Genomic DNA, 11842 nt, shown 5'->3' on the forward strand with positions numbered 1-11842 from the left:
AAGATCATATAGCCGATCTCACTTAATAGGATAAAGGCTCAATTGTTGTTGTCGTTGTTATATTCTAGATTACAAGGGCATGGAAATGGCAAAACAAAAGAAAATAAAAATATGAAAGATTTGCATTTAATACAACTAGAATAAGTCTCAAGAGTCACAAAGTGAAGATTGTTTAATTATAACAAGAAAACAAAGAAGGAATTATAATCTTCATTATTTCATTTGGCATTCCAGAATAGGTTGAATTTATAATTGTAAGCATTAAGAGTAGGTTGATTGCAAGCATTAAAATGTTGTAATACAGATCACTTCTTACAATAAGATGCTAATATTATAACTTCTGGACTCTGAGATTTCTTTCTACATGCAGTTTTCAAAGGTTTAGTGTAAGGGTGGCTGATGATTTCTACTAAACCATTGCAATAAAAACTATAAAATAGGAGTTGATTATAAGCTCAAAGGCAAAATTAAGATTGGGCCATGAAGTGCCACCAAGATTATTTCTTTGTGATCGCATGCCAATTTTATGAGTCAACAGAGAAATCTTTTGCAGTGCACATATGCCTTCGCATTTGATTTTGCAGTATGGCTTAACATCATATTTTAAAATTCCGTACCATGCTAGGCGAAATAGACAAAATTTATCGTTCCACCCGCCGTTAACCCCGTTGGCACCACGACACCCCCGCAACCTCACGGAGGTCGCCACAAGATTGCGACAGCCTCCGCGACCCCATGAGGTCGCAACACCTGTGCAATCCCTTTTTTTATTTTTTTTAAAAGTATTTTATTTTATTTTTATCTTTTTATTTTTTTAGTATTAAATTATTTTTTATTTTTAATTAATATTTTATTTTAAAAAATATCGAAATTACATCAGCACAGCATGATACAGTACCGAAATCATATCATTCCAGTTGTAAACCGAAAGTATGATACGAGTCGAGATTTTAGACCATGCTTAGCATAATAGTTTGTGTTATGTGGTTGACCTACACAATAGGTAGGTCATGTCATGCCACAAACGTAAAGAGTATGTCATTTTTAGGTCAATAGGATGTTCAATTAAAGAATTTGTATTAGAATTAATTCATTGTTAAAATTTAGAGTCACATTAGAATTTTAATCTCTCATTTGAAATAAAATTTTGATAATATATCATGTCGCTCAAATACACTTTTGGTATTTTTTACTTTTAAATATAAGTGAAATATTTGATTGCAATAGATGTTGAGTTTATGCTTCAAGTGTTGCCAGCTGAGTTTATGTTTCAACACTACCCTCTGCTCTACAAGATTGTTTGCTGTCTGTTAAATTTTCTACAATTAAAATATAGATTATTATTACTATTTCACATAATGAAATGAGCAATAGTTCAATTTAAAATAACATTTCATTAATATTTAGTTGTAATAGATGTTGATGGTTGAATTTATGTTTCGGTCAGTGTTACTATCAATTTTATATTTCAACATTCACCTGCAAGATATTGGTGCCTATTAAATCTTCTACAACAAATATAAGGTATAAATTTGAAATCTATACGTTTATCATTTTGCACATAATAAAATTCAAAATAATCTTGATCACTTAGAAGATTCATTGTAATGACACAACTTCTTCCTCAAACTATTCTACTACTTTTATTTTGAATATGAAATCTTGTATCTAAAATGGTCATGGAGATTAGTCTACAATTTCAACATCTTCATAGATATATAGATATGTAGTGAATTCAAATTGCCATAACTTTGTAGTTTTGATGAGTATGAGCATTGCTTATGTTACATTTATTTGGAATTTTTTCAACTTCACATTATTAATTTTGTGTTTTAAGAATACTCAAAAGTGTTAGCTAAATTTGGTTTAGAATGCAGATGAAAATTTCCTATTGTATAATGAGGGGGCAGTGGCTTTGGTTTATTGATACATATAATCATTATTGGATGAATAAGTGTTTATTCTATGTGTTTTTTTTTTTGTTTTCTTATTTTAAAAAACATCATTCCACATGGTTTTTGTAAGGTTTCAGATGTTGGACAATTTGAGAATGTTAGGTAAAGGCATACAAATATATTTAATATAACACCTTACCCCTAATGAAATTAGTAAAGACCACATTATACCACCTTACTAATACCAAAAGGAATATTGTGTATCAAATGAAAGCATCAGTTCTTGAGACATCTTTGTAAATCCTTTGAAGATTAGCTCATAGTTTTTCAAAACCACAATCAAATAATCATCCAAAGCAAAGACATGTATTGATATTCATTTATCCACATGTTCATCATGATTCAATTCACCACTGAGTTTGGGCAGTATTGTTGGAATCAATAATGGTATATACACTGGTAGAGACATAGGACAAAGATAAGGATAACATATCTCCCTTAGAAATGATAGATTAGCAAATAATGTGTTATCTTGAAATAATTAAAAAGGGTTTAGTTATAAAATTTAAAATTTATTGGACCTTTATGCAAAAATGCAAATAAAGGGGTGAACGTTTCTTTCCTCATGACTTTTCTCCTTTTTTTTCCTTTAAAACCTCTAACTCTAAACCCTAATCTCCCTAAAAATGATTTCTTTTCTTACCCTCAAACTCCTCACACCGCCACCGCCGTCCTTGATCCCTGTCGTCGTCGTCGTCGTCATCGTTGTCGCCGCCGCCGCACATCGTCGCAGCACTGCCAACATTTCATAGCATCAAGCGCGAGTGGATATTTAATTGAGGTGGAGTTTTCTACTTGATCTCTTTCAATCTCCTTTCGTACATGATTAAACAATTAAATTGGATCCCTTTTTCTTGATCGTTCTATTGATTTGGAACTCAACCAACTGTCCAGATTTCCTTAGCTCTTCACGTTTGCTACTTCTTTCATATTATAGGATACCAATCAATTAATTGTAGTCTATAAACTGTCGTTGATTTTATTCGGATTATAACCTATGAAAACATCATTCTTTTATTCTTGTTTGGTTAAAATGTTATTTCACATGCGACTTCCTATTATAAATCAACTTAAGGTTTTTTTTATGATAATAAATATCAATAATTTCATTCCGTTAGAAGATAATAATAGATTGCATGTTTTTCTATATATATCCTTATGGTTTGATTTCATCATTCATATTTGTTTGTTCTTTTCATAAACGGTCTATTGTTGTTTGTCCAAAAGTTTAATTATGAAATTTAAAAAGGAATAACCTGAATTATTATGAGGAAATAAAGAGTAGATGAATAAATAAAAAAAAAGTAGATGAATATCAAAAATAAATTATGTTTATGAAATTCTTATAACTGAAGCAAGCAATATAATCATACGAGAGAGTTTCGACTCAATGCTCATAAGAAGATATATATCTTCTCAACCAAGTTAATAAAGAATGAAGTAATTCTCTTTGCTCCGCATCTTGAAAGGAGCCTTCGAGTCTTTTTGTGCGTGTATAAATTTCGACCAAATTAAGATAAAATTTTCTTCACGGGGTGAATTGTAGGTCGTTCATCTTATTTTTATATAAGGTATTTTTTGAGTGGACTGCAGGTCGTTCACTCTATGTATGTGTTTGTATATATACATTCATATAATGTATTCCATATTGGTTCGATTGCGGACCGTTCACTCCTTATATACATGATACATCTTTTTTGAGTGAATTGCGGGTCATTCACCCTAGTTATGTATGTATAGATGCATACTTATGATGCAATTTCGTTATGAGTGGATTGCAAATCGTTCACTCTGTTATACGATGCATCTTTTTCAAGTGGATTGCAAGTCGCTCACTTTGATATTTTTTATTTATACATGATGTGTTTGTATTAAGTTGAATGTAAGTCGTCCCCTTTTCCTAAATGACACATTCTAAATGAGTAGATTGTATGTCGTTTACCCACTCAAAAAATTATATTAAGTGGTCGAATAAAATAAGATAATAGTGTGAACTGATGATATTAATTAAAAAAAATAAAAGACGAATGACATAGAAGATAAATGATAATTGATGGTGTTGCCCTCTTTAATAATATTTTCATGTACATCTTTTTGTATCTCCACTTTGCACTTTGTGCTCACTTTTCATTTTCCTTTGACCTCCAAATTCGCAGACTTGAATCGATTTTCGAGATTTGGTCAATAAAGTTGGACAATTGTACAGAGATACTCAGCGATAGTTATGAAGACGATTTCTACAAAGTCCATTATACTTATTTCATATGCATAGTTGGCTACTTATACATTTTGTTGTTTCGGTATTGTTCATTTCATTATCTACACGAGGTCAGTTGTTAGTCATGTTATGGTATGGTAGAGTCAGATTTTGAGGTCGAACATTGTCTGCATCATTAAACAAAATATTGCATATTTATGTTCGTACAGCTTATGTACTCTTAGTGATTATTTATGGATTTTGATGTAGGGATGAATATTGTTCGAGCAAGGAGGCTAACTTCCATATAGGGATGGAAGTCTCCGGTCATGACATAATGCATCAGAGTTATGATAAGAAGGCTAAGGGTATAATCCTCCATAATTGGAATCAATCTTAGCTCAACTCTCCTGTATATCTCATCATGAGCTTCATTTTCTTCGTCGCCCTTATTTTGATGTTGATCGTGACTCTTAGGGGGCGTTTGGTTGGGGTTTATCTTTGATAACCTTGGTTATCTATCTAAGGTTATCAATGATAACCCTGTTTGGTTCAGGTTATCAACGGATCCTGAGTAATCAGTATTACTGCCACATTAGCAAAATGGGTTATAACCCTGTAATCTGATTACCTTAGCAAGGTAAGGTTTTTCACAATTCCGAGGTTAACAATAAATTTATCCTAAACATACCCTTCAATATTTATCATTTAAGACAAAAATATCCTTAAACTTGTATCAAATATCAAACCACCCTAAATCCATTTTTAGCCGACTCCTGACTGGCGTCATTTGCAAATTGCGATTCCAAAACTTAGAAATCTCCTCTGCCGATGCCGAGCAGGAGATCGGGAGAGTCAAAACCATGGCGTTCAACTTCAATTCTTCCTCTTCCTCGTCGTCTTCTTCGTCATCGTCCTTCTCCTTTCCATCCCAACGCTCAATGTCTTCTGCTTCCTCCCCTTTCTCCTTCTCCTCCGCCGCCTCCCCCTCCCCCTTCGCTCCCACCGCCTCATCTTCCGCCATTGGTATCTCCCTAAGCACTTCTTCCTCTGTCGGTTCCTCCCCATCTCCTTCCCCGCCCTCCTTAAGGCCTGCGCCATCGCCAAAGCCCTGCCGAAGGGCCGCCCTCAAGCTCGGCTTAGCCGGCAACGCCTACGTCCTCCCCGCTCTCATCAGCATGTACGCCAAGTGCAGCGATCTTGATGCTGTGCGTGCAGTCTTTTGCAGGGAAGGTGCTCGATGCGTGGTCTCCTACAACTCCATAATCACCGCCTGCGTCCAAAGCAGCCACCCCGGCAAGGCGCTAGTTCTTTTCCGAGAGATGCAGGCGAAGGCGCTCCGGCCGACTAATGTCACTGTGCTCAGCGTCCTCTCCGCTTGCGCCCTCCTCGGCGCGCTCGAATTGGGGAAGTGGATCCACGAGTATGCCAAAAAGAAGGGATTTTGTTCGTTCATGAAGGTCGACGAAATGGGCTTCAAAGACACGTAAGCTTGGTCTGCCATGATCGTGGCAGAAAATTCAATGTATTTAGTTCTTTCTACAAATGTGAATAATTGATGAGGCCTGTGAATCAATCTAAAGCGAAATGCGCATATTTAACATATCATCCTTTTCATGTGCGTATTTCATAAGTATATTTAAAATATCATAATGAATCGAGAATAGAGGATAAGTAATACAAACATGTCAGTGTTTAATTTATAATTTTATTTTATTAAAAAAATAATCAAATATTAAATTTTTTTAATGGTAAAAGTGTTTAGAATTAAACCAAGGATAATACAGTAAATTTAAACTAAGGTATACACTAAAACCTCCAACCAAATAAGTTTTTATTGCATCATATAGAATTGAACCAAACAACATAAGTTATATTTTATTCCCTATAACCTTGCTTATGTGATTACCTAGTAATCACATAACTAAGATTATACATGATAACCTGAACCAAACGCCCCCTTAATAGCTCTATTATCATGAATATCATCTTGAATTGTAAGAATAACCTTACTTGAATATCCATGCCTCAAATCCTAGAGTTGAAGGAATATAAGTTTTACCACCACCAAGTGCATTTTTGTTGTCATCACCTGCATAGTTGCATTGTTGTGGGCATTGCTATCATCACTGCAATGTTAGAAGGTTTCAATATTTTATTACTCTCATCTCATCATATTTTTACTCATTGATTGCATAGAATGAATTTCGACCCATCATCGATTGGCTTAGTCCTTTGAAAAGAAGCACTTTACTTTTGTTCCTTTCTGTTTATTAGAAATTAAAGGAGCTTTATCTATCCCTTTCTTTATTCTCTGGACCTTTGATTGTCTTTGGGGTTGAGATGTTTTAAAACATCTAGTTGAGATCCAGATAACATAAATTCTTGATCAAATGCTTCGTTATCATCTTTCACGCCAATATCTCCTTTAGGTTACTCTTTTTCAATATGTTGGGTAAAGAATTGAGATAGTTGTAATGAACCTCCTACTTCATCAAGTAATTGATTCTCGACTTCAATAGCTTTTCACCAATCCATTATTGGATCATCTTTGTTCTAGATTAATCCAATATTAAATGGCTTTACATCACTAGACTCATTCTTCTTTGTCTTATGTTATAACTCTCAATTAAAGACACAGTATAGAGAATATAGCTGTTTTCTCTAAGCAACAATAATAGTGACAATTTCACACTTTCATATGAAAAAGAGAAAATTTTGATTAATATTTTTTATAACCACCACTTAATTGAAAGATAAATAAAAAAAATAGAACAACCTGGTGCATGAAGTTCCGGTCAATGTGGGATTCGAAGGAATGATTTATTGTACACAGGCTTATCTTGTTTTGCAAGAGATTGTTTTCGAGACTCAAACCCGTAACCTCTAGGTCACACGGTTACAACTTTATCATTACCCCAAGGCTCCCCTTCAATTGAAAGATAACTAAGTGAACAAAAGTAAAATAGTATTCTATATGCAAGCAAAACATTACTGAGTAGCTCTAGTTTTGCTAACGGAAGATATGTTGAGCATAATGCTAGGACCTAGATATTCTCCTAAGTGTAACAATTGGATATTGGTAAAACAACAATTAAAAATAAATGGACAACATCTACAAATCAGTTGATAATAAGGGCGACGGAGGAAGGAACCTATATCAGCTTACCTCTCGCTCGTTGCACATCGGGATCTGAAGAAGAACCATCGGATACTCATCAACATTCATTCCGCCTTCCAAATCTCCGGCACTTCCATACTCGACCAATGCGACCGGCTTCACGCCTCTGAGTCTAATATAGAAGCAGCCAAGCGTCAACACGAGCCGATCCACCGACTGCACAAGAAATAACACAATGCACATGTTGGCCAACGCCTGTACCGGAGGCGCCAGGTAGGTCACCCTGATCATGAGCCAGCTGGCGTAGATGAACTCCAGGACCTCGATGGAGGAGGCGTAGGACGGAGGGCTGAAGTGCCAGCCCTTGAAATAAGCGGCCAGTTCGAGGGCAAGGAGGAGGATGGCGATGACGAGGAAACCTCGGATGAGGCGGTAGAGGCGAGAGGCAGGAGCAGGGCGGTGTGTGGGTGTGGAGATCCGCCGGGCTGCGGTGCGGAGGAGGCCAAAGAGACGGGACGGGAGGGAGGCGAGGAGGAAAGCCGAGCCGACGAGGCGGAGGAGGAGGAACCAGGACATCTGACGGGGGCTTCGGCCGCGGGACTTGCCGGCAGCAACAGGAGTGGTGGGTGTACCGATCTCGACGGCGGCGTATTCGGAGGAGGCGTCCCCGGGCGTGGTCGCCAGCAGCGGCGACTGAGGGGTGGAGGGCGAGAGGAAACCATGGGCCTTGAGGCGCTCCTTGTTCCACCATTCTTGGAACTCGTAGTTGGGCGGCGGAGGAGACATCGAGGCGATGGGATCTCTCCCGCTATCGTTCTTCCCTCTGCTCTCGCACTCGTCGCCCTAATTGGGGCAACGGCGGCGAGGGGTGGAATGGTAAATGTACTTTTATTTATTTAGTGAGAGGATAGCCGAATTGAGAGCCCTCTGAATTAGATGTAAGCCTTGTAGAAAAACATGTAAATTGCCAATAGCAAATTAGTTAATTCTTCAATTCATCGGACCCACGTTCTAATTACGGAAGGAGAGGTCTCGAATTCCAGTTGTTTGGAATCATGAATGGCATTGAATCGGAATCACGGGGTGACTATGCGGACGTTGCGAGGATGGGAGCAGGAAGCAGCACCTTGCGTGGTCGCCGCGGTCACCGACGGTGGCAGCAGGGCCCTTAATGGGCGGATCCTGTCCAGCTGCAGGACTATCAGGCTGCTTAAAACAAAATTGCTCCGTGGGCCCTGGGAACTACGAGAAGCTAAGATGAGCGGCGATGTCCCTTGCCTCCGTCGCCGTCGTAAAAGTTGGCTTGGACGGGATCCTGATCTGCAGCACGTGCGGGCAGACCAAGCTGACCACAAGAACGGGCAATCTGTTATCTGGCAGATAGAATTACACGCGATTTATATAATAGTTTTAATTAAAATTATTATAAGTTAAATTTAGTTTTAAAAAATATAAAACAGTAAAAAAAATTGTCATAATTTTGTATACATAACTCTGTGAGTTATAAATAAAAATGTATATACAATATTAAAAATTAAAAAACTAAATGTTAAAAAATAATAATAATAACAATAAAGATCAAAGATATATCATTCCTATTAGAAATAATTTTTTACAAAAATAAAATCTAAATCTAAAAGAAATAATTTTAATCAAAAATAATAACTTAGTAGTTGATGCACACTAAATTGAGAATAGTCGACTAAATTAAAAAAGAAATAAAAATAGCATAGACTAATCACAACTCATAACTAGTTTAGAAGTTGGAATCGTCTTCCGTATATTCTAGAAGGGTGCTACAACTAGCAAGGAGGTTGTTGGTGTAATCGATCTCGGTCAAGGTTGATCAATTCGAATTGATTTGAGTTAGATTTTAATGTTTGATTAATATATTTGATGGTTGAGAGTGTGATGTTATGTAAAAGGAGAGATTCTTGAAGGGATAAATTATTGGTGCAATCGACTTGATCAAGGTTGACCAAGATTGATTTGGGTATTAATGTTTGATGGTTGTGCGAAGTTCAAATGGATCATAAGGGACATACACTTGACATAAGATATAAATCTAAGTAGATCATAGTTGATTGGACACTTGAAAGTGACGTCCAAGTAGGTTGCGGAGGCCTAAACATTTAGCATAAGAAGCGAAGTCCCAGTGATTCACAATTGACTAAACATTTGGCAATGATGTGAAATTCCATTAGGTTATGGAGGACCAGATGTTAGACGTGTGAGCAAAGTTCTAATAGATCATAGATGATCAAATGCTAGGTATGAGATAAGAAATTCAAATAGGTCAAGAAGGATCGGATGTTTGTCAATGATGAAGTTCTAGTAAGTCAAAGTTGATTGAATGTTATGTATGAGATGGAAAGCCCAAACATATCAAGGAGAATTAGATGTTTGGCAATGGTGAAATCCTAATAAGTGAGGATCAAATGTTAGGCATGAGAAGTAAAGTCTTGATAAGTAAAGATTGACTGAATGTTAGATAATGATGAAGTTCTAATAGGTTGGGATTGATTGAATACTAAATCAAAGAAGTTCCGACAAGCCAAAGTTGACTAGATATTAGGCAAAAGAAGTCATGATAGGATAAGGTCAACCAGATACTAAGCAAGATGAGATTTCAGTCTTGTAAAAGCTGGAACAAAGGTAGTAGCAGACTGCTATGGGAATAATAATCGACTAATGAACCTTAAACCATGAGTTTGAGATTTAAGAGGATTTATGGTGAGATCAATTGATTGATGTATTTCAACAATCAATTAATGATAACACTTTAAAGCGAGCATAATATTTTACAGTTGATCCGAAACTTGATTGATATGTAACAATCGACTGATGATGAGGAGCAATCGATTGTTGCTCAGGCAGATTAAGCCATTGGGATGACAAAGAACATTCTAATCAATAATGGAACAATCGATTGATGGTGATAAGTAGTCGGCTGTTAGGTGAATTCTAGTCATGACTTGAAGACTATAAAAGAGGATTTTATGGAAGATTTCAAACATCATTCTTGGAGGTTTTGGAGGAAAGTGTTGCTGCATTCTAGCCCTTCATGAGGCAATTCCAAGTAACCACAACGTGATCAAAGCCAAGTTCTCTTATGTAAACTAGTTTATTTCGATGGCATTTAATATCATTTGTATATTTATATTTGTTTGTGTTGTTTGTAAAAGAATAGATTTGTATGAAGTTTCTCCACCTTCAAAAAGTATCCGACAAGAAGAAAGTATAATGGTAATGCCACTAGGACTTTAGGCCATGGAGTAGGAAAATCATGTTAAATCAAGATGTTTCTTATGTTTGTTATGTTCTCTGTGTGTTATTTATATTTCCATTGTGTATTAACCTTTTATAGATGATCACATGATCGATGAACAACAAACAAAGCAAAACGCTATTCACTCCCTCTAACAATGTCACCGATCCCAACAAGTAATATCAGAGCAAGAGTTTCTCTTGATTGGACTGATCGCCTTAAGAGCAGCTAAAGGAAGAGGAAGGATATTTTTGAGCTCTATGATACCCAACAAGTAGTATCAAAGCGAAGTCATTCTTCATCATCAGATTGACCACTATAAGTAGAACAATGTTAGAGGAAGAGAAAGAGTTGATATCTAGAGTTCTTAGATACCTACAAGTGGTACCAAAATCAAATTTGAAATGGATCCTAAAGATGGATTTAGATATGACATCTGAGTACCTCCATTATTCATAATAAGAAATGAGTATTGGAAATTCACGGATGGAATATTTCATCATGATAGACATCAACAATTGGTTATCTTAATTGAGGGAATTGAAACCCCAAAGAATAGCGAAGGAAGACTCCTCAAGACGAGGAAATGGGCTGAGAACAAATTCAAAAATCTAAGGCAAATAGTAAGGTAGCACAAATGTTTATAAATATTTTGCATAATAACATGTTGTGTAAGATAGGTGAGTATCGTGATACCAAGGAATTATGGATAAAGCTTCATAAAGAACCCTCACCGGCACAAAAGGAAGATGAGTCTAAGGAGGGAGGCTCGTTGACTCAATAACAAAAGGATTTAGAGGTTGAGAAGTGCTCAACATCCAAGATGAATGAAGTTGAGAAAACATTATTAAGTATTGATGTTTATAAATAAAAATTATATTAAAATTAATTTTTATCAAAATCCTAAATCACTAAAAATAGACAAATCGAATTTGTTGAACATGAAATGAGGGCATTGAGTCAAAGATGGATTGGTTCAAATTGAAACCATCGGATAGGCATGGAGATAAAGATTATATGGGTTCAAATCGGGGTTGATTTGGATTTAATTTGGTTGAGTTATGGTCGTACCAAATTTTAATTGGATTAAATTGTTCACTCGATTTAAAATGAAATAGAAAATTTTCAAGGAAACAATTTTTTTCCTCTCTTGTTTTTCTCTCCCATGCATGTGAACTTGGCATTCGCCACCTATTCTCCTCTTTTCCCTCTATCTTACGTGTCTTCTCTCCGATCACCTCATGCGTCAACTCTCCTCCTCTCTGTAGGATCGAAAACAAGCTAGAGGGGGGGTGAATATC

General features: G+C 36.3%; 1 protein-coding gene across 1 annotated transcript; it reads right to left on the bottom strand.

Annotated features, from left to right (window-relative positions):
• Positions 1-7319: 7319 nt before the first annotated feature.
• LOC141815887 (putative xyloglucan glycosyltransferase 6) lies at positions 7320-8119 on the bottom strand. Its single transcript, XM_074703756.1, has 2 exons — positions 7535-8119; positions 7320-7445 (listed from the first exon to the last, which is right to left on the bottom strand). Exons 1-2 carry the CDS (start codon positions 8057-8059, stop codon positions 7371-7373), a joined length of 600 nt encoding a protein of 199 aa, XP_074559857.1. The 5' UTR covers positions 8060-8119; the 3' UTR covers positions 7320-7370.
• Positions 8120-11842: the final 3723 nt, after the last annotated feature.

The sequence above is a fragment of the Curcuma longa genome, chromosome 2 (assembly GCF_044706935.1).
Source record: "Curcuma longa cultivar G26 ecotype Majalengka, Jawa Barat chromosome 2, ITB_CL_G26_1.1, whole genome shotgun sequence".
NCBI lineage: Eukaryota > Viridiplantae > Streptophyta > Magnoliopsida > Zingiberales > Zingiberaceae > Curcuma > Curcuma longa.

Coding starts and splice junctions, on each gene's coding strand:
- LOC141815887 (XM_074703756.1), bottom strand. CDS start 8,059: ATGTCTCCTCCGCCGCCCAACTACGAGTTCCAAGAATGGTGGAACAAG. Junction 7,446..7,534: donor TGACCTACCTGGCGCCTCCG/GTACAGGCGTTG, acceptor CTTCTATATTAG/ACTCAGAGGCGTGAAGCCGG.